The sequence below is a fragment of the Diplodia seriata genome (assembly GCF_021436955.1).
Source record: "Diplodia seriata strain FDS-637 chromosome Unknown scaffold_5, whole genome shotgun sequence".
NCBI lineage: Eukaryota > Fungi > Ascomycota > Dothideomycetes > Botryosphaeriales > Botryosphaeriaceae > Diplodia > Diplodia seriata.
In genome coordinates, this window is record NW_027117312.1 from 2,848,583 (window position 1) to 2,870,483 (window position 21,901).

Sequence of the window (21,901 nt, forward strand, 5' to 3'; positions counted from 1 at the left end):
AGGGGCGGGGCGGTTGGTAAGGAGAGAGAGAGGGGCGATGCGCGCGCTCTCTTTACCGGGGATCGTTTATGTCTTCTTCTTTCTTGCCGTTTTTTTCTTTCTTTTTTCCTTTCTCGGCTGATGTGCGGGATTCTGGAATCCTGCGTGTCGTCCATCCACTCGTTTTCATTCATGCTTCGGTTTTGATGTCTTTTTTCGGGGTCGGAGCGGTGGGGAAAGCTTGGGATTTTAACGCGAGGTGGTTCACGACAACATGCACACACACGAGGCACACGACCCTTTACGAATGACGAGAACAAGAGACCACGACCGCCACGACGTTTGTTCTTGTAAGATGAGGTACAAAACACAAGAAAAAGAGAAGAGAAATGGCAGAGTCTGTTTTCTAATGGGGTTTCCTTGTTTTAGGGCTTTTTTGTAGCTACTTACATACCATCAAGCGGTGCAGCTGGTGCTGTGCCTTTTCTTGTGGCTGTTCGGTGTTGTGTTCTGGAACATTCAGGATATCGTTTTGGAATTTGGGTTCGATGCTGCCATTGGAGTGAAATCGGAGACTGAAGAGGAAGTGGGCAAGTGATTTGGTGAGCAAGTCTCGGCTTGGCAGGCCAGACGCACTAGGTGTATGACTTGCGCTCCCGCGGAGGCCTGTTTGCTTATGGAATTGTTATAGGAGGTCTTAGACGAAATAACCTACACGTGGTGCTTAAAGTAAATGCTCGTGCTAGGTGCAGTTCGAGCGTTCGAGCCTACCATGAGATATGTTTATGGTGTGACACAATAAGCGGTGCACTCATCCTAGATTCTACCGAGACTAAATCCGTTAGCCGCGGACAGCAACACAAGAGGCGTGGGCTGCTCAATTTCAACCACCCCACAAGACCACCCACGCACCTCAGCCATTAAGACAAAAAACAACATAACCCCGTAACACCTAACCCTCTAATTCCAGCCATGCAAGGCCACAGAAACCAAAAAAAAAAAAAAAAAAGGCAAAGGAAACTAAACCCGCGCATCCTCTCCCATTCATCCCCCGTATCCACCGGAACACTCATACTCAAACCCCCAACCACACTCTCCAAGAAACCTCGATCAAAGCCAACAGGGGCACCGGAGCCGCAATTCCCGAGCACTCCATAATCAGTCTCCCCTAAACCGGACAACCTACGATCCAAACATACCTCCTCGTACCCACGAAACACCTCCAAAAAAAAAAGGAGGATAAAAACACATCCGTCTACCGCTGCAGTCTGCCCATCTCCCTCCCCCATACTCTTCTCATCCTCAGAAAAATACCCCTCGTGACCAGTCAAACCCACCGCTCCACAGAGCTCAAGAAGACCACTCCATATAGACCACCCATCCGAACATAAACACGACAACTGACAACAATCTTTAAACTCCGCCCAACTTTCATAAAACGGCAAAACTAAGACGGTTAGACAATGTACACAAAGACACACGAAATACAAACTCCGTCTCTAGACTCCCTCAACCTCACACGCCCACTAGGGCTAACAACACTCATCAACAAGTCCTTCAGAAACAACACATCCCGAGCCGTAACCCTCAGAAGATCCCCCAGCTTCACAAGCACCTCCACAGGTGCCATCTTCCCGCCTCAACCGAGAAAACGACAACGGTATCCAACCGTCCAAACAGAAACGAAGAGCCGCCGCAAAGACAGCCGGCGACAGAAGGCAAGAAAACACCAAAAGTCGCAACAAACGCGACCGCTTCATCTATTCAATCAGAGACAGCAGAGGGCTACCCAAAACGCCCTCGCACCCGTCGCATCTATACCCAACCGCTAAACTTAGACCTCTGCCCTCTTTCCCTTTCTCCCAAGCTCACGCAATCAATGCGCTGTCCAGCGGCAAATCCGCCTCAGTCCTCATCGAATCGGACAACACAGACACCAACGGTGACGGGGGGCTTCGCAGCCCCATTTCCCTGCTCCCATGCCGGTCGCTGTGCCCCATTCCCTAATCGGGGTTGGTCTCGCTTACGCTCGGTCGCGGGGTTCCAGGTGGGTGCGAAGGTCGAAAAGCACCCATTACCCACCACGGGGTCACTTGACCAATCACACACCACTATCCAGTGGGTGCAGGCACTCACTTAAGCAGTACCCACCCCAAACACGGCTTAGTCCAAGACTCCCCCCCCCCCCCCCCCCCCCCCCCCCCCCCCCACGGATCCTCGTAGGATATCAAAGGTTTCATTCCCTCTTCTACCACGCATAGGCCTCGCAAATCAACTGAGCACGATAGAAGCCATTGCCTCAACCAAAGTACTGGTGAGCAGTAAAACTAAAGCAAGAAAAAGAAGAGAGAAAAACTAACAGTAGCCTATTCAAGTCGTAAGATATCAAGATTCATAACGCCCGGCCACGACATCCGACATGCCTTCTACCGCGATCCACCCACGCGCTCAATCAACAGATGGCAGTAGCCCAGGATGGTCCATAGAGGCTAAACTGGGGCTGCTTAGCTTTCTCGCCATGTTCATAATTCCCGCACTCGCTTATCTCGTTAAGCGCAACCTCCCGCGCATCCTCGACTTCTGGAAGAGTACATTTCCTGCCCGGATACACGTTGGTACGCGTTACTTGGAGGTGCATACAGGCGCGATATGGTCTGACATATCATTAGGTTCTGAAGACGTCGAGCTCTACATTCTAGTGTAGTTGAGGTCATAGCCTACTTTTTGCGCTGTTGGCAGCTAAGAGGGTTCGTTCGCCCTCAGACATGTCGAATGTCCGGGCTAATCCTAATCAGGTAATCCGCAATCGAGAGGAAGCTTTGGAGTTACCCAATATGCACCATCTTCATTCATTTCTCCCTTCTGTTGGATATTCGCGTTACATGTAGGAGTTATAGAGCAATGCAGTCACGAGTTATGAAATCCCGATTTGGCAGGTTATCTTTGGTATTTTTTCGATAAAGCTGGTTAAGCAGCTTCTGCCCATCTCCCGGAATCCTTTGGATCCCCTCCGCGTAAATGTTAAAGAAAAACGCCGAACCCAAGCCTTTTGTCCGTCGTAAATACTCCATGAAACGGTCGTTGAAGCCTCCAATACCACTTTTTCCGTCTGTTGAACCCGTCGTAGTTTGCTTTTTTACCCAAACGCTCTCTATGCGTGCAAGTTGGAAAAAAAAAAGCTTGAATCAAAAACATTGCAAGAAAGTAACACATCCATGCCGCCTGCGAGTACATTTACACGGGCAGAGGGAAGGTGCCGGCCCAGGCGGCGATCTCCTTCTTGAGGCTGTTGATCTCATCGACGGTGCCGGAGGCGACCTTGGCCTTGAAGTCCTTGAGCTTGTTGGCCTCCTTGGGCAGCTCGCCCTGGACCTTCTTGCAGAGCTTGATGCAGGTGTCGATGTAGTTGGCAATCTTGTTGAAGTCCTGCTCGCCGAGACCACGCGAGGTCATGGCGGGGGCACCGATGCGGATGCCCATGGGGGTGAGGGCGGACTTGTCGCCGGGGGTGGTGTTCTTGTTGCAGGCAATATTGACCTGCTCGAGGACGGCCTCGACGCGGGCGCCGTCGAGAGCGACGGGCTTCAGGTCGAGCAGGACCATGTGGTTGTCGGTGCCGCCGGTGACGAGGGTGTAGCCGAGCTCCTTGAAGGCAACCTCGAGCGCCTTGGCGTTCTTGATGACCTGCTGCTGGTACTGCTTGAAGTCGTCGGTCTGGGCCTGCTTGAGAGCGACGGCCAGAGCGGTGATGGTGTGGTTGTGGGGACCACCCTGGTGACCGGGGAAGACGGAGAAGTTGATGGGACCCTCAAGGTCGTAGAGAACCTCCTTGCCAGTCTTGGTGTCGGTCTTGCGGACGCCCTTGCGGAAGAAGATCATGGCACCGCGAGGACCACGGAGGGACTTGTGGGTGGTAGTGGTGACGATGTCGGCGTAGGCGAAGGGAGAGGCGTTGACACCAGCGGCGATGAGACCGGAGATGTGGGCCATATCCATCATCAGGTAGCAGCCAACCTTGTCGGCGATCTCGCGCATGCGCTTGTAGTCGATCTCACGGCAGTAGGCAGAGGTACCGGCGACGAGGACCTTGGGGCGGTACATGAGAGCGTTCTGCTCAAGCTGGTCGTAGTCGATCAGGCCAGTGTCAATGTTGACGCGGTAAGGGAAGGTCTCGAAGTAGGTGGAGACGGCAGAGATCCTGGTGGTCAAATCAGCATGGTTGTACTTTGCTCGTAAACGGCGAGTTGACTTACTTCCTCTGGGGAGTCTGGTAACCGTGGGACAAGTGACCACCGTGGGGAAGGTCAAGGCCCATCAGCCTGTCGTGAGGCCTCATGATGGCCTGGTAGACCTGCAGGTTGGCAGGGCTGCCGGACAAGCACTGGACGTTGACGCCCCATTTCTCGGAGTCAAGACCAAAGGTCTGGAGAGCGCGCCTCTGGCAGGTGAGCTCGATCTCGTCGATGTGCTCGTTGCCACCGTAGTAGCGGGCGCCAGGGTAGCCCTCAGAGTACTTGTTGGACATGGGCGAGCCAAGGGCGTCGAAGACAGCGCGGGAGGTAACATTCTCGGAGGCGATGAGGAGGATGGACTCGCGCTGGCGCTGGATCTCCTTTTTCTGCGGGCTGTTAGGAAATTGCGCCGAAGCATTGAGGGAGGCAGGCGTACCATGATCTCAGCGATCTCAGGGTCAGTCTCGATCAGAGACTTCTCCATGAGCTGTACATTGTGAGTCAGCGAATGCGTGGCGGCGACATCGGCGAGTTCACACTCACGTCCTGGTGGGACTTGGGGAGGGCGTAGGAAGACATGGCGAGGTAGTCCGATGTGGTGGGTCGGCGAATAGGGGGTGTGAAGATTGGGGGTGGTGGAAAGAAGAGTGATGGAGAGGAATTGAAGGAAGGGCGTTGGAGAATTTGAAGCTTTGGCGCGGTGTTCAATCTTTCGCGTTGCCCCGCGCAAAAAATCGAGCAGGGACCAACGCGGCCGCCCGCCGATCACGGGCCAAAGCGGAGCTTTCGCGGAGCGCCTCGGGGGCAATTGCTGCTTGCAGACATCTTCTTTCAACCTCTTCAAGCAGTTGTTTCTTCTATTCGCTCCATGTTGCCCGCGGGTCTCGGGTTCCTGGGTCGATCTGGTTGGAGCTGCTCGTCTTCCCCGCAGTGAGATGGCTAGTTCTCGCGAAGAGAGCCTGGCTCCGCTCCATCCAACAGCGATCCCACCCGTCTCAAGATCGCAGCGAAGAGTTTCCTCTCGCAATCCTGCCGAATTCGCCGCTGTTCGGCTTCCAGCGGTACTTTGGCGGGATCATGAGGATTTAAGTTCCGGCGCTTGGGGGGTTAAGCAGTTAGCCCGTACTCCGACAGCAAATGCACCGAAAGGCGCCGACGGTCTGTTCTGCAAGTCAGCACGATGGAAATTTTGCGCGCCAGAAAGAAGGGTCCGAATAGGGCCTTCTTGAACTCGAAACAATGATTCAGTGGTGCCTGCCGCGGCGCGGTGCTAGCGGGCGTCAGCCACACTCGTCCAGCTGGCCTCCTCCCAACGAGGCGATGCAAAGACTCGCATCAGGGCACCAGGCGACAAAAGCGGTACCCATCACAGCTGGACTACTGATAATGCAGAGCTTGTTGTCGGCCGAAGATTGGTCGCGAGCGCCACAGGGCGCTGCCCTGAGTTCAGCTCGCTTTGCACAACGCACCCTTGCCGCACTGGCACCCATCTCCGCACAACCGCATGAGTGAAGGGCTCGGACTTGCCGCTCGCTTGCAAGAGAGGCGCCTGCGGAGCGGTGAATCTGGGGCACAGAGTGCATGTGGGTGCCGTCAGGCTGGACCGTCGGGCTGGCGGCAGGCTCTTGATCAGTGAGCATGCGCACGTCAGATGCGGGTGATGGGCAGGTCACGACCGCTGGAGCGGCGCTGGCGAGCAGCCGACGGGGGCGCGGGCTGGGGTGTTCGCGCTGATTGCGGGCGTTGAAGCCAACGGCAGCGAGGGCTGGGCACTGGGCACTGGGCAGCAGCACCAACGCAGCTGGACGCGGCAGGAAAATGCGGGCCTCGTCGCGTCATCCCCTTACCCTGCAGCGTCTCGCACCGTAGCACAGGCCTAGAAAATAAAGGATAATAATAAACAGTGCGCCGTGGCGAGTGCGCGTGGTGCTTGCATCATTGTACCTACTTCAGGTTGTTGCAACCTCGCGGAAATCGGCTCAGCCGGCAGATCTGTCCCGGATCCTCGTCGTCAGCGCCCTCAGCCCTACCTACCATCTCCCGACGCGGCGGGGTGTTCACAAGCCTCCGCCTCCTCTCTCCAGGCCTCACCTTCTCACCCTCTCCAACCTTCGTCGTCGCTCCGCACCGCCCCGCACCGCCGCGCGACTCGACCCGCCCAGCCCAGCCCAGCGAGCCCAGCACTACGCGCTTCTTCGCGACAGCTCCACCACCGCCGCCGGCACCCAGCCCTCAGATGTCGTACTATCCTGGTCAAGGATACCAGGGCGGAGGTTACGGTGGACCTCCTCCGCCCCAGAACTACGGACAGGGCTATCCTCCGCCTCAGCAGTACGGAGCGTATGTACCGCCCCCACCCGCTGTTTGTACCCAAGCTCACAGCAGACAGCCCTCAAGGCCAGTACGGCTACCCGCCTCCAGCGCACTCTCCGCAGCCGCCCTACGGCTATGGCACGCCGCCGCCCGGCCAGTATGGCGGCTATCAGCAGGTATATCGAGTCGCGAGCAGTTGTGTGGACCTGTGCTTACGCCCAATATAGACCCCTCCGCCGCAGCAGGGCTATGGCTATGGCGCGCCTAACGGAGCGCCGCCGCAGCACCAGCAATATGGAAACCGTGCGTTCAACGGTTATGCAGTATGTTCTCAGAAACACACGCTGATTCGCTCCAGCCACTGTTAACAACAGCACCCACGCGCAGGGCGGCCATTCAGCACCACATGCTCCTCCGCAGCAAGCCCAGGCTTTCGGCCATGGTGCGCCTTCCGGCTATTCTTTCCAATACTCGAACTGCACTGGCCAACGCAAAGCGCTGCTCATCGGAATCAACTACTTCGGCCAGCGAGGCCAATTGCGCGGCTGTATCAACGATGTGAAGAACATGAGCGCCTACCTCAACCAGCACTTTGGCTACAAGCGCGAAGACATGGTTCTTCTCACCGATGACCAGCAAAACCCCATGAGTCAGCCGACGAAGGCAAATATATTGAGGGCAATGCACTGGTTGGTCAAGGATGCGCGCCCCAACGATTCGCTCTTCTTCCACTACTCGGGTACGCTATACCCCGCACTCACGTGTTGAAACACATGCTCACACCCGTACAGGTCACGGTGGCCAGACAAAGGATCTCGATGGCGATGAGGATGATGGATACGACGAGGTCATCTACCCCCTTGATTTCCGCCAAGCCGGCCACATTGTGGACGACGAAATGCACCGCATCATGGTGCAGGGACTGCAGCCAGGTGTCCGTCTAACCGCCATTTTCGACTCTTGTCACTCTGGTTCCGCCCTGGATCTTCCGTACCTCTACTCCACCTCGGGTGTTCTCAAGGAGCCCAACCTTGCCAAGGAAGCCGGCCAAGGCCTTCTTGGCATTGTGTCGTCGTACGCACGTGGAGACTTGGGTGGCATGGCAAGCACTGCCATGGGCTTATTCAAGAAGGCTACGACTGGCGATGAGACGTACAAGAGGAACCTCAGGACAAAGACGAGTCCAGCAGACGTCATCATGTGGAGTGGCAGCAAGGACACGCAGACCTCGTACGTGGCGACTACCCCGTGCTTTTGGTGCAAGCTAACAACTATTTTAGGTCTGACGCAACCATTGGTGGCCAAGCTACCGGTGCGATGAGCTGGGCCTTCATCAATGCCCTCAAGAAGAACCCCCAGCAGAGCTACGTTCAACTTCTCAACAGCATTCGTGATGAGCTTGAAGGCAAATACTCGCAGAAGCCCCAACTCAGCTGCAGCCACCCGTTGGGTAAGTGGACATGGTCATTATTGCTACTAAACGGTTTTGCTAACATGTTGACAGACACGAATTTGCTGTACGTGATGTAAATAGGGTTCGTTACGATAACGGACTAATTGCATGGTTTCCTTAGGTTCGTCATGTGATTACGAGGCAATCCTGAACGAGTGATTTGTACATAACGAAAGGCCATTGGTATACCAGAGGATGCGGTGGGCTGGCGTCAAAACTTCGTTTGGTTTTCTTTCGTGTTGTCTGTTTTCTCGCATGACTAATTGGAGTTCGGTACGTATGATCTGTTGGTGGCATTTTCTTGTGTTTTTTGCTGACGCTCAGGTAGATACTCTTTGTTTTACCCTGTGGATGAATTGATGATACCTTTTGGAGCTTGTTCAGTTTTTGTGATTTGCTTTCTTGAACAATCACACAGGATATCAGATAAAGCTTGCTTCATCAACGTCTGTAGTCGAAAGAATGCTCGTTCAGACGAACCCTCATCAACCAAGACACATTCGAAAATACAGGCTCCTCTGGTTTCGCATTTCCATATTTATCATGGGGGGAATCCAATGTAAGCAGATGAGGGATTTACTTATGGACGAAACACCCTTGTCTACCAAGTTTCGAACATGCTGAGTGTACTTGAGCCGACAAGACAGTCCACCGAATCGGCACATGTTCCCAAAACGAACAGCACTGTACACCGGGAACCTGCACACGCGCAGTGATTGGCTACAGGCAAGATAACGCGAGAGACACGTGCATCCAGGCAAACCCCGCCCCAGGCTGTAGCACTCCCTGTCTTTACGGGTCGCTAACCGCTCCTCACACTCCAAAAGCCGAAGAACCTCTCTCTCTCCCACTCTTGATGTCGACATGTCGGATTTTTGCGTCGACAGAAAAAAAAGCGGTCCGGTCGCTCAAGATCCCATTCCATCATTGCGTCATCCCGCCCAGGCTTTTGCGTGCTCAGCGCCGCGGCGATAGGCCCGCCTCACCCAAATGCCGCGCGCGCGCCTCGGGGGCGTCGTCGCATAAGAAGAACGGACGGCCAGCGTCGTCGTCGTCAAGAATAGCTCTCAAGACATTGTTCAAACCGGTCAAGGCTTACCTCACCCACCCCCTGTCCTCCCTCCCTCCTTCCCCAACATACGTCGCCATCACGAACGACCATGACTTCCACCACCACCACCCCACCCCCGGAAAAAAACCCTCACGCGGACGACAAAAAACTCCACGTCGCCATCGCCGGCGCCGGCATCGCGGGCCTGACGGCGGCCATCGCGCTGAAGAAACGTCTCGGCGGCGATCGTGTCGACGTGCAGTTGTACGACAAGGCGTCGGCGCTGCGCGAGATCGGCGCCTCCATCGCGCTGGGGCCGAACGGGCTGCGGTCGCTGGAGCGGCTGGGCGTGGGCAACGCGCTGGACGATGATGTTGCGTTTAGGGGCCCGAGTGGGCTGCCGATGATATATCGGTGGGTTTTTTCTTCTTCTTCTTCTTCTTTTTCTTTTTCTTTTTTTTTCTTTTTGGTTTTGGCCGCCTGGACTGGGCGAGGTTGAGCCGTTTTGGGAGGGTGGGGGGAGGGGAAGGGAGGGACTGGGAGAGCTGAGCTGTTGTTGTTGTAGCTGGACTTTTGTTGTTTTCTCCTTTCACTCCGTCCTTTTCTTTCTCTCTTTTTTCGTGCATATGCACCGCAAGAGGGCTTGAGTGTTATGGGTCGAGCCGAGACTGATGTTCATCCCCCAGACACTGGAAGACCAACGAGATCGTCTCTTTCGACGAGTTTGTGAATGTGCCGGAGCGTCGCCACCAGACGGCCCGGTTCGCGCGTGCGCACCTGCATCAGAGCTTGCTGCAGCATGTCGATCCGGCGCGGATCCATCTGGGGAAGAAGATCGTTGCTGTTGTTGAAGAGGAGGCTGGTGACAAGGATGCGCCGTTGGTCTTGAAGTTTGCGGACGGGTCGGAGGCGAAGGCGGACTTGGTGATTGGGGCAGATGGGATTAATTCTGTGAGTTTGGATTTTCATTTTGATGGATTGTTGTGAACGGGGGATCGTTCTGGGCGATGGGGGAGGGAGACTGACGGCTGGTGCGATGGGAGACGTGGTTGCTGCCAGAGACTCTGGAGATTGCGGCAATGCTGACCAGTGAGGACAGGGCGTGAGGAAGTTCTTCGTTCCGGAGCAGAAGCTGGGCTGGACCACTCAGGTCGCGTACAGAGCCGTGTTCGATGCATCGTTGGTGGAAGGGACGCCGGATCTGCCTGACGACTCGACGCACTGGGTATCTCCGTCCCCTCTCGGCATGCTGGATGCTGGCTGACTTCGGTGGCAGTGGGGCCCGACCGCTTCCTTCTTCGCGTCAAGGCTTGGTATGAAGCTCTCCCACATCACGGATTAACACATGTTTCTGACACGATACCGGCTTCCCCAGGCAAGAACCAATTCACAACCGTCGCCATGCTCTCCCTCGACCCCTCGGACCCCGCCAACGCCGCTATCGTCGCAAACGCCCACTGGGACTCCCCAGCCGACATCACCCTCGTCCGGGAACTGTACAAGGTAAACCCATCACTCCCCCATCCTCCCCCCAAAACGAACAAAAACACCTTTCTCCCAACCAGAAGTAAAAGAGAAAAGCAAAAGAAAAACATATAGAACCCACCAACCTCAACCCCACTAACCCTCGCAAAAAACGACATACAGGACTGGCACCCCCTCATCACCACCCTCCTCGCCCGCACGCCGCCCGCCGCGCTCCGCATCTACCCCAACCTCGCCATCACCGCGCCGCTCCCCGCCCACACGTTCCTCGGCGGCCGCGTCGCCCTCGTCGGCGACGCCGCGCACCCCCACGGCGGCGCCTTCGCCACCGGCGGCTCGCTGGCCATCGACGACGCGTACGCCCTCGCCGCCGCCCTCGAGGCGGCGACGCAATATCACCAAAAACAGCAACAACGACCACCGTCGTCGAAGAAGCGTTTTGGAGGGACGGTGCTGGCGCTGGCGACGGGTATATACGAGGGGGCGAGGAAACCGCATACGACGCGGTTGTTGGAGTTGGTGCATGCGGGGAATGAGAAGAGTAGGGAGAGGTTGAGGGGGGGCGCCGGGGAGGAGACGGATGAGGAGTTGAGGGGGAGGATGAGGGCGAGGGCAGGGACGGCGTGGTTGCATGAGCATGATGTGGAGGCGGCGGTGGGGAGGGCGGTGGTGGAGGTGTTGGGGGAGGAGGGGGGCGCCGGCGCCGGCGCCGGGAGGGGTGTGGTGGAGGCGAGGTTGTAGGGAGGGAGCGCGCCGCGCCGCCGCCGCTGCTGCTGGATCTGGTGCTGGAGTCTTGTAGGTAGGTAGGTGGTTGTTTGCCAAACTTGTATGTTGGTGGATGGCGGTTCTGGATGCCGTCGCTTACGAGGACGCCGGAGAGCTGGGCCGACTGACGGCGCGAGTAAGCGTGTTCCAAGTACGATTTACGAGATTCGCTCGCATACATACGTCACAGGTACAGCGGGGGAATTGTGAAACCTGGGGACGTGATCAAACGCCGGTGCAAATCAGAATACGAGAAACACTTGTCTCGGCAGGCGCTCAGCCTAAACATGTTCTTACCACTGCTGAGCGAGAGAGTCGGAAACAGGCAAGGATATGCCAGAGCGCTATATTAACCCTATTGATCTCACGCTCAATCTCTGTCTCCGGATGCGTTTCCCCGGCCTACTTACAAATACATGCGGTGGGATGAGAAGTACTTCGAGTCTTGGCCCGGCGGGCTCCCAAGCCACGACATGACGGCAATGCCAAGACTATACGCCTGAGCGGAGTCATGCAGCCAGAACAGGGGATTCCGTCTACGTAGGGAAGGCAGGTAGTTCACCACGCCTTGTCAGGCGATCCGAGGCTCGAATCAAGGAGTGCTCATACCGCTTGACTCGCCCTCCACATATAAAGACCGATTCCTCTCCTACCTCCATCTCTCCCCACAAACTGCACCCCCTCCATACCCTCCGCCGATCTCCCGCCCCCTCCAAATTCCGCAAAAGATGAAGACCACCGCCGCCGCTCTGCTCCTCGCTGCGAGCACCGCCCACGCCGCCATCACCTTCGAAAACTTCCCCGCCACCGGCGTCGCCTGCCCCAACAGCGACGCCAGCGCCGACCTGACCAGCGACACGGCCAGCCTGCAATCCGCCGCCGAGGCCGCCCGCAACGACGAGCCGTACGAGCAGTCGGCCGCGAACATTGCGTCCGGCCAGTGCGCGTCGCTGAAGCTGCCGTATCTGATCGTGAGTAATTGCGTCGTTTGTACCTGTTGTGAGGGGGGGCTGGATGGAATGCTGATGGTTTGTGGAATAGACTACGACCGATCAGGCCAATGGCGAGCCGGCGGGTAGCTTGAGCTTTGCGTGGGATGAGAAGAGCCAGACGGTTTATTATTGTGGTGTGCAGGGGCTGTACAGCACGAATGGGAGCGGGTATCCGGATAGCTGCGAGCAGCTCTGAGGGGTGGGGGCGAGGGCTGGATTGTATCAGTGAGGAGATATATATGTGTTTTACAGTAGCTTGGAAGAGGGGTTTCGGGTTTTCGCAGTGTGGTCGTAGAAACAAATCTCACTGTTTCTTTGTGCCACCTATCGCATCCTCGGTTTCCGTAGAACAATACCTATTGTTTGACTTTGACACGGTTCAGGACAAACATTTCAGTTTTAGGTCTCGCTTACTGGAGGATGTGGATAATTTGCATGACAAAGGATCACATGGTACGTAAGTGGCACATATCGATCATCAAGACTGTACCCATGATGAGGCAGCAAACACGGCATAGCTGCGGAAGAGATTTTGGGTTGGATAGTTTTTGTCTGATTTTGGTGTCTATATTACTCGCCATGGCATGTGCCAATCAATCCATGAGTTGCAGAAAAAGACATTTGTGCCGCATGTGGCACATCCGAGGTATCTCAAACCAAGCCGCCAAGCGCATATCCCATCCAAATCCAGAAGCAGCCAGGATCCCGTCCCAATTAGTACACGCATACCAAACCGAACAGAAAGAAACCATCAAGAAACCAACAAGTGTCCCAAGCGCCGCCCACCATCAGAACCATCGCGAATCACGCCGCAGCAGCCCATAACTTGGTTGTTGCTCTGGCTCGGAGAGCCGTACGCGAAGACCTTAACGGTCATTTTCCCCCCCCCGGAGGAGGCAGCCGTCCTCGAGCTTGTTGCTGTCCATGTCCTCGATGGCCTAGTTCCCTTTCTCAAAACACCGACGACCGGCTACCTACTCCCGATGACAGTGCAACCACCCCACCACCATCCTCGCGAAGCACTCCACATCCCCAAAAAAGGAGTCTCCATCATTAACCTCCCTGCCCATCAACACATCCCTCACCCTACTCCGATACTCCGCCCGCCGCGCGCCGACGCCCCCACCAGCGGCGCTCTCATACGCCGCCGCGTACCTTCCGAGCAGCATCGACACCAGCGCGCGCCACACGGCGTCCACACTACCCACGCCGGTTCCGGTATCGCGGTGATCCAACACCCGCACGACGCCTTCCGCGAAATCGGGCAGCGCCGCGGCGGCGCCGAGGAAGTGCGGCGCCGTGAGGGCCGGCCGGGCGAAGCCGTGCACGTCGTCGTCGTCCGCACCGTTGGCGATGGCAATGGCGGGAACGGGATCGACGGCGTCGGCGGCGGGGCGCGAGGCCAGCAGCGCGGTGATGGCGGCGCCCGCGCGGATGAGGTGGGCGGTTGTGGCGCGGATGGGGGTGAGGCTGCGGACTGCGTGGTCGAAGGAGGAGGCGTAGAAGGCGAGCTGGGCCGAGGGGAAAGCGTCGGCGGCAAGGGGCGTGGGGGCGGCCGGGGCGGGGGTGAGGAGGAGGTCAGCGCGGAAGGTTGCTGTTGCTTCTGCGGTTGTTGCTGCCGAGGCCCGTTGCTGTTGCTGTTGTAGGTGTTCGGGGGTGAGGGTGGAGTGCCGGCAGAGGGCGCAGGAGGAGGAGTAGAAGAAGGGCCTGCCGCCGGCTTCGGCTTGCAACCAGGTCAGCTGGCAAGAGGCGCAGATGACGTGGTTGCACGCGGTCATGGTGACTAGGTCGCTGCGGGAGAGATGGGTGTCGGTGTCGGAATTGGCCTCGTCGTCATCTGTGGCGGGGATGCGGGAGGAGGAGGGCTCGTTTGTGTTGGGGGTGGTGGGCTCAGGGGCGCCAGTGCTGGCCGGTGGCGGGATGGTTGCGGCGGAAATGGAGGAGGTCTCGTCCTCGGCGTGGGTGAGGGTCGTGGTCTCAGGGGTACCAATAGTGCTGGCGACCGATGGTGGAACGGTCGCGGCGGCGTTGGCGTTGCTGGTCTCGGGCGTGTTGATGGTGCTGGGGCGGCGGTGCTGGGGCGGCGGCGATGCAACGGTCGCGGCGCTGTCCTTGTCACTCTCCTCTGCCGCGCGGGTGGTGCTGCGGCGGCGATGCTGAGGCCGCGGCGACGACGCTTCCTGGTTGTGGAGTACCCAGCTACTGTCATCCTCCGACGTGATGGCGATGCTTTCTTTATATTGAGGCTGTGGCAAAACCTGGTGGCCCAGTTCGGAGAAGTCAATGTCTCTGAAGCAGACTGGGCAGCGAACGTCGTTGTTGTCCCTCAGAGCTTGGAGTCTGTCAGCCGTGGTGGGCTCCACAGCGGCGTGAGGGAACTGTTCGCGGATTGCATCCATGCTGCCGGTTATACTGAGAAAGAAGATTTTGAGGGTTGAAGCAGAGATTTTTGGGTGTAGTGTGGTGGTTGTTCGTTCAACCGTGAGATTGGGGGGGAGTCATTATATAGCGGTGGCGAAAGCGAACGCGGAGAAATATAGGGTACACTTCGTACCAAGAAAAAGTGTGCACACGCTAAGATAGCAGAGCCCGCAAAGATGGGCAACAGTCATATTGGTATAGTAAAGAGATTTCGGTCGTAAACAAGATTTCATCAGCGCAGGTATCAAGCGTTTCGTTGGTCGGTCGGCAAGTCATGATGCATCTCCAGTTCTCCAAACCAAAGCCGCAAAACGCGCATCCGCCATGATCCAAGGGCACCAGAACTCCATCGCTGATATAATTCAAATGCCGAATAAGAACAAATTCGCAGTTATCTCAAGCCTTGATGAGGAAGGCGGTCCACAATGGCGCAAGCTGCATGCTGCAACCTCACAGAGCATGATATCCGGGGGCCCGCCGATGGACCAGAGAGAACCAAAAAAGAACCCAAGACGCGTCAGGCGAATCCGTGAAGGTAGTGGGTATGGGCTCATGGATGTGGCGGCGGATGGATGGGCGGCTCTTCACTGCTGTCGCGGCGGGCACGCAGCGGGATGCGCGGCATATGCGTCATATCCATCGCATCGACAAGCAGCCGACCGAGCAGCATGCGCACGAAGCGCTCCAGGTCCTCGAAGGCATCGTTGCCGGGCAGCCGCGGCGCCATCGCCGCCATCCTCCGCTCGGGGCCCATGACGCTGCGGACCCGCCTCCCGTACTCGGCGATGGCGGCGGCGCGTGGCCCGTCGGCGGCATGGTCCCGCACGTACTGCTGCTCGTACTTGGCGAAGACGTTCGCTAGCAGCACGAGCCACAGGTCCTTGATGTCCATGGCGACCTCGGTGCGGGCGTCCGCCTGCCGCTGCAAGCCGCGGACGACGTCCATGGCGGCGGCGGGGAGGAGGGCGGCCAGCGGGCCGAAGGGCCTGGCGGTGAAGCCCAGCGGCGGGACGTCGTGGACGTGGACGTTGGGATCGTAGTTGCGGGCGCGGTCGACCAGCATGTTGATCAGCGCCTCGCCGGCGGACCCGATGCGCAGCGCGGTGAAGGAGAGGCGCTGGCGGTGCTGCGCCGCGAACTCGAACGTGTACTCGTACACGTGCATCTGGTCCTCGATCGCCGCGAAGACGTCTTCCGGGACGTGTTCACTGATGGGCCCGCGGCACATCGGGCACACTTTGGCGATCCCCTCGGTGCGCAGGAAGCGGAGGAAGCACGCCGCGCCGAACGAGTGCCCGCAGAAGGGGATTGTGAGGATCGGCGCCCGGCAGAAGTACATTGTGGGCTCAACGGTGGGTTCGTGCACGTGGATCCGTGGAGTGCTTTCGACGTCGGAGTCGTGCACATGGATCATGGGCGGGAGCGGAGCCATGCTGTATATCGGCGGTACCTGGGCGGGAGTGGTATCGACTGCGTTGGTGCCGGTGTTGCTGATGCTGGGCTGGGGTGCTTCTGACGGCGCTGATGCTCTCTGGGGATGGAGCTCGGCGAAGGCGTCATGGCAGAGGGGGCAATCGAACCTGTCCTTATCCCGCAGGGACTGTCTATCGGCGGGCTCGATGGCGGCGGACGGGCAAACCTCGTAGATGGCCTCGATGATCTCCAAGCCGTTCATGGCGTCTATAGCATCCATGGCTACGAAATTTCTCGAAGCGGTGCTTGGGGAATCTGAAAAGATGTTGGTCGAATGCGTAGGGGTTGGTGGCTCGGCCAGTCGTAAGGTCGGAAAAGGTCGACTCCGTAGAGATGTTGGGCAGCTTGGTGGCAGAAGAAGTGCGAAGGGGCGTCCAGGAAGATTTTGTACGAGTGAAACACCCAAGACAATGTTTTTGTTTGCATACTAAGTGTCAGTCGACGTCGGTTGTGTTAAGCAGGTGGAAGTGACTTCATGGGTGGTGGAGCGCCTCCAAACGGGAACTTCGGTCAGCGAAAGCTCCGATCCCACAACAACAACATAACCCAGTCTCTACCTGCGCGATTGGGAAACTTACAGAGCTGTTCCACGTCTAAGACGACATTATTTCCCATGAGAGTCAGGTCTTCCGGTCTTCACTCCGCCCTTCGCCCGGTTCTTTGTGCTTCGTTGTCTACGAACACCATTTCCGTTGTCGTTCGAAGCCCCGCCACCCGACAGTTTCGCTATTCCAGGGGTAAGCTCCAACGGCGTGCAATAGTAGGGCGCAACTTCTGGCAGGTCGGAAAGGGATTGGCTTACCTCTCCACAGATCACTGTACCGTCAGGCGATTCCCAGCGGATCCTCCACGACCCGGTCACCCCCTCGCCCTCTGCGCCTCTATGCAAGATCCAGGCATAGACTCACGACCGTGTTCACCAGAATGACGAAGTTCCGCCACTCCTCCTTCTCCGGACAGAACCCGACCCACGTCCTTATACTCCGCCATCTGCCCCAGCTCGACCAGAATCTCCGGAATACTCCCCATGTCAGGGGACTCACGGAACAAGAAACAGCCACGCGGTACAAGATGATCCGCTTCACGATATCCATGACAACGTGCCGGGGCACCTCAAAGTCCCACAACTACGGTGTGGTGAACATTGATTTCAATCAAGGATGAGAAGAAGAAGCGAAGGGGATACTGACTGAATTGAGCTACCTGACGACCTTTTATACACCCTACTCCCTGTTTGCCGCAGCTTTGCCTATTTGCGCTCGGCGTGATTTCCCCCCGTCATCGGGCCCCATAGCAGCCGCCCGCCCCAAACAGCACACCGTCCGCACCGCCCGCACCACGCCTCCCAGCCAGACCGCCAGGGCCTCCTTCACGCAATACCCCTCTTCCACCTCCGCCACGCAGATCGGACACCGCAGCACGTCGCTCCGGTCCAGAGCGTCGCGGAACCACTCCTTGACGCAGGACAAGCAGAAGCTGTGGCCGCAGCCGGCGATCGTGATGACCGGTCGGCGCTCGTCGGCGTCGTCTCCCTCCGCTGGCTCGGAAGTTGTTACGGCGCTCAGGATTGTCTCGGCGCAAACAGGACACTGGAGCTCGTTGCTGGATTCGCGTCTGAGCCTGGCGAAGTCCGAGCGTTTGGCGTGGCGGAGGGGCTGGGAGAAGGAGGGGAGCTTCATGGTTGCTTGCTATGTTGTTGTTGTTGTTGTTGTTTGTGGGGGATGGTTGTGAGGGGAAAGACAAGCTTTTGATGGCGAGGAGTGGCTCAAGCAGCGGTGGATTCAAGACCCTGTTTGTTAGCGAGACTCCCATAAATGTACTCAGCGGCTAAGGGCGGTGGACTTTTTGGCTGGCCGAGTGGTTGAAACTCGAAAGCGCTTTAGAGTTTCGTGAGTGCGTCAGCAGTCCTTCTACGCAAATCGGGGCTGCAAGGGCGGCTTACGCCCGTTATACCCCGTGCGAGATCTATTCGTTCTGGTTGTTCTGGTTGATGTCCGTGCGTACATTCTTGCAAGAGCAATGGCACGAACGAAGGCACAGATGGAGGTAGGAACGAAGGTAGGAGCGAAGGAACGAACGAAAGTCTTCGCATCTGCAGATTTCCCCAATGTCAGGGGCTTGATCGTTTATTCAATCAGGCGTGGGAAGAATGAAAAATTGGGATAGTGATAACACTGGCGGTTAATTTTGAAGATGAAATACAAAACGCGAAAAAAAAGGCAAGGGAAACAAGAAGATTTGTTTCGCTAATGGATTCCTTTTTTTTTTAGCTACCTTTTGTAGTTGCATACGTGCTCGGTAGCACGGCGGGTGGCGAAAGTATTTGCCCACTCGCATCTACCTCACATAGATGCCGCTTTGAAATATTTATGCTGCGCATCATTGCTACACAGGCTATGCATCTGAGTACATCACCGGTGAAGATGTCGACAGTGCTGATAATATCCGACCCAAAGGCTATGCAGCACTCTTCTTGGAAATGGTAGTCAGCACGTCTTTGAGCTTCCGGTGCAGGACGTCGGCTGCAGGTTCTGGGGTCCAGGGAAAGCCACCAGCGTGTTCCTGATGTGGTAGTCTCTTGATTATGGGCTAGTGTTTGATGGTACGCCTGGAGGCAGTCGTAGACTTTAATGCGGGATTCGAAAAGGTTTTTCGGGATGAGTTCGGCGCGGCAGAGGGGGCAAGTTATGGGGAGGTCGCTGGCGTGGCGGTTGAGTAGCCAGGCGACTACGCAACTCCTCCCATAGGTATGGGCGCATAGAGTAGTGTGGGGTTCGTTGCACCAGAGACTTTCGTCATTTCCCCCTCCTGCATCCTCTTCTTGACTACGCAGATGGATCTCCTCAATCAGTTGACGGCAAATGGGGCAGATCGTGTAATTTTCCATAGCCATGTTCTCCATCACTTCTCCGGAAGTAGGTCAGATGACTTCACCCAGGGGACGTTTCAACCAGGGCTCGCGATTGACCTGATTGACAAGCACAATCGGAGTCCCGGGGTCCGATTGCAATCAAAGAGGTGTCTTCAGGTTAATCAATCGCCGGTGCTGCTGCTGATATTCGCTCGCCGCCGGTGCTGCTGGTGGTATTCGCTCGCCGCCGCCACCGCCGGTATTCGCCGCTAGAGGTACTCGTCGCCGAAGAGTTAGGAAGGTACGCAAACGCGTCGACTCGAGAACGAGAGATCACGTAATTTTCAAAATAGATTCGGCTAACAGAAGAGCGAAAACCTTGCTAAGCTCTTATTTATACGACTAGTAGAAGCGAGAAGCGCTCTCGAGATTCTATCGCTAATCCTACAGAAGCCTGACCCGGGAGGGGCAAGTTTGATTCGACCATTCACGTGACAGATGCAGGATTGAGATTGGGCTGCTATAGAAAGTGTGAGAGACAATTTCAATTTGCATCCGCCTAGTCGATGGCCGGCCAGCTGCTTATACTTTTAAAAAAACAGCAGGTCACAGCGACCGGTCATCAAAGCAGACATCTACATAGACTACCACGCTCAAACAAAAAACAGACGTTGGGTATATCGTGAAGTCCAAACCAAACCGCAGACCAACAGACAAACAGCCTATTCCATGGCGGCGTCAATGCCCGCCTCCAGCGCGGCCTCCCACCCCGCCTCTCCTCTCAACCCATCAACATCCATCAGATCCCCCTCCTCCTCCTCCTCCTCCTCCCTCACAAACGCCTCCCACATATCCGCCCCCGCCGCGACCTCCGCCCCCTCCTCCTCCCCCCCCATCACCACCCCCATATCCACATCCAAATCCCCCGCCATCGCCCCCAACGCCCTCTCAATCTCCCTCCTCACCATCCGGTTAATCACCGCCTCCAGCATATCCTCGACACACACATCATCATCATCATCATCATCCTCCCTCGCCACCCCACCACCACCAACCACCTGCTCCCCGCCCTTGGCGACCGGCACCGCCCGGCACATGGGACAGACAGGCGGCGGCCGGCACCAGTCCAGGCCGTCGGCGTGCAGGTGGCGCGTGATGCAGGCCTGGCAGAAGATGTGGTTGCAGGGGTGGAGTTTGGCGGGGGGCGAGGCGGTGGTGTCGTCGTCTTCCTCGGAAAGGGACGAGGAGGAGGCGGAGGGGGAAGAGGTGGTGGAGGGGAAGGCGAGCAGGCAGATGCTGCAGCCGTCGATTGGGTTGTTGTTGTTGAAGAGGTCGGTCGGGGTGGCGGGCGTGAGGTAGGCGGCTTGCAGGCGGGTGGCGGCCGTGGCTGGGACGGTGGTGGACGTGGTGGCGGCCATTGTGTTGTCGGCTGGTTTGACTGGAGTTTGTGTGTGTGTTTGTTTGTATGTGTGTGTTGGTTGATATATGGTCGACGTGATCGTGGCTTGTTGTTAGCTGCGATGCGGGTGTGTGTGGTGAGATACGTCGTAGATGAGTTGTGAGTTGTCGAGTGTGGGTCAATGGCAAGAGAGCTGGGAGACGAAAAGGAAAAAAAAAAAAAAAAACTTTCAACTAGGTACGTGCGATATCAGGGTCTTCTACCACGGTTTGACTTTTCAACTGAGCCATGGAATCGATAGAACAGAATAGTCATTCGAATGTCTTGGAAAGGCATGGCATGCGGTAATAGCTAAGAATAATAACTAGGTAGCGTTCTATAGGTCATTCCTCTTTCCCAGAGCTGCTCGTCGATGACGCGGCCGATGACTACCTTTATGAAGCTCTCGTAGCGTCTCTGCTCGTTCAAGCAAGTGCCTTGGAGCTTCTTATGGCTGTATGCCTTGGCCAATCGTCTAAACGCGACCTCGGGATGGACGAAGTCACGAGGTTTATCGGGGGTGTGGCCGGTGATCTGTCTGCGAGCCTTGTATGCGAGGACTTCGGGGGAATCGTAGCTTCCCACAGTCTCGGAAAGATGACTGATCGGCTGGTCCAGGCTCGTGGCCATAATCAAAGCCTCGACGAGTACGGCAGTGAAAGGGACGGCCAAGATGAAGAAGCGTTTCTCGCTTATTAGCATGTGCCGGATTGCGACTTTGTAGAGTGCCCTGTAGCCTGGGAAAATCTCTCTGTTGAACTTGATCGTTTGTTGACAGTATGGACACAGGTCTCGCCTGATCACCTGATTTTCGTCGGAATCTTGAAAAAAACACTTTGCACCGAAGATGTGGCCGCACGCCAGCATCAGCGGTAGTCCTGGACACATCGGCTCCGACTCAGCGTACAGTTTCTTCAGTTGTTCAAAGGAATAGACTGTCTCTTCCTTGTTCGTAGAATTATCCGTGTTCGTAGAGTTCTTTTTCTGCAGACCCAGAAGTCTCCTCAGAAGGCTCATAAACCTCGCCCGCCGTGTAGGAACGCTCCCGGGGCACTTTCCCTGCGTGTTGGACGTGGCCGAGACGGTGGCGGCGCAGACGGTGGCGGCGCCGACGGCCGGGACGGAGAGGGGGTTGATGTTACTGTTGATGGGCACGGGCATCATAATTTTGCTCATCATGCAGTGCCGGTCCAGCACGCTCTTGCCGAAGGCCTTGTCAATCTCGTCCAGGTCATAGCGCCCGCGACAGATGGCGCAAGTGTCGTCATTCCGCCGTTCAAGGTCCTGGCGAGAAGCGAGGACAAAGAAGGTCCTGTGCTCGTAGCAGTGGACGGGACACGAAGAATGGGCGGCTACACGTTCAGCCGGGTCAGGTGATATCTTTCTTTTTTGGCTCATAAAGGGCGCATACCTGGCGGCGGCAAGCTTGTAGCCATGACAGGCTCCAT

General features: G+C 56.8%; 7 protein-coding genes across 7 annotated transcripts; 3 read left to right on the forward strand and 4 right to left on the reverse strand.

The window, feature by feature from the left end:
* Positions 1-3,213: 3,213 nt before the first annotated feature.
* Positions 3,214-4,790, reverse strand: SHM2 (Serine hydroxymethyltransferase, cytosolic; the record flags this gene model as incomplete). The annotated part of the gene is made up of 4 exons (XM_066777280.1): positions 3,214-4,177; positions 4,233-4,597; positions 4,648-4,698; positions 4,755-4,790. The coding sequence occupies 4 exons, from the start codon at positions 4,788-4,790 to the stop codon at positions 3,214-3,216; spliced, it is 1,416 nt and encodes a 471-aa protein (XP_066633122.1).
* A 1,657-nt stretch (positions 4,791-6,447) lies between these two features.
* MCA1 (Ca(2+)-dependent cysteine protease) lies at positions 6,448-8,054 on the forward strand (the record flags this gene model as incomplete). Its single annotated transcript, XM_066777281.1, has 7 exons — positions 6,448-6,551; positions 6,601-6,700; positions 6,752-6,827; positions 6,883-7,263; positions 7,316-7,754; positions 7,805-7,974; positions 8,029-8,054. The coding sequence occupies 7 exons, from the start codon at positions 6,448-6,450 to the stop codon at positions 8,052-8,054; spliced, it is 1,296 nt and encodes a 431-aa protein (XP_066633123.1).
* A 1,083-nt stretch (positions 8,055-9,137) lies between these two features.
* On the forward strand, positions 9,138-10,292 carry SLS55_005840 (uncharacterized protein; the record flags this gene model as incomplete). The annotated part of the gene is made up of 3 exons (XM_066777282.1): positions 9,138-9,442; positions 9,715-9,979; positions 10,128-10,292. 3 exons carry the CDS (start codon positions 9,138-9,140, stop codon positions 10,290-10,292), a joined length of 735 nt encoding a protein of 244 aa, XP_066633124.1.
* Positions 10,293-12,006: 1,714 nt separating this feature from the next.
* On the forward strand, positions 12,007-12,466 carry SLS55_005841 (uncharacterized protein; the record flags this gene model as incomplete). Its single annotated transcript, XM_066777283.1, has 2 exons — positions 12,007-12,249; positions 12,320-12,466. The coding sequence occupies 2 exons, from the start codon at positions 12,007-12,009 to the stop codon at positions 12,464-12,466; spliced, it is 390 nt and encodes a 129-aa protein (XP_066633125.1).
* A 778-nt stretch (positions 12,467-13,244) lies between these two features.
* Positions 13,245-14,882, reverse strand: SLS55_005842 (uncharacterized protein; the record flags this gene model as incomplete). The annotated part of the gene is made up of 2 exons (XM_066777284.1): positions 13,245-14,648; positions 14,877-14,882. 2 exons carry the CDS (start codon positions 14,880-14,882, stop codon positions 13,245-13,247), a joined length of 1,410 nt encoding a protein of 469 aa, XP_066633126.1.
* Positions 14,883-15,241: 359 nt separating this feature from the next.
* On the reverse strand, positions 15,242-16,641 carry SLS55_005843 (uncharacterized protein; the record flags this gene model as incomplete). The annotated part of the gene is made up of 2 exons (XM_066777285.1): positions 15,242-16,409; positions 16,637-16,641. 2 exons carry the CDS (start codon positions 16,639-16,641, stop codon positions 15,242-15,244), a joined length of 1,173 nt encoding a protein of 390 aa, XP_066633127.1.
* Positions 16,642-20,765: 4,124 nt separating this feature from the next.
* SLS55_005844 (uncharacterized protein) lies at positions 20,766-21,901 on the reverse strand (the record flags this gene model as incomplete). Its single annotated transcript, XM_066777286.1, has 2 exons — positions 20,766-21,805; positions 21,865-21,901. The coding sequence occupies 2 exons, from the start codon at positions 21,899-21,901 to the stop codon at positions 20,766-20,768; spliced, it is 1,077 nt and encodes a 358-aa protein (XP_066633128.1).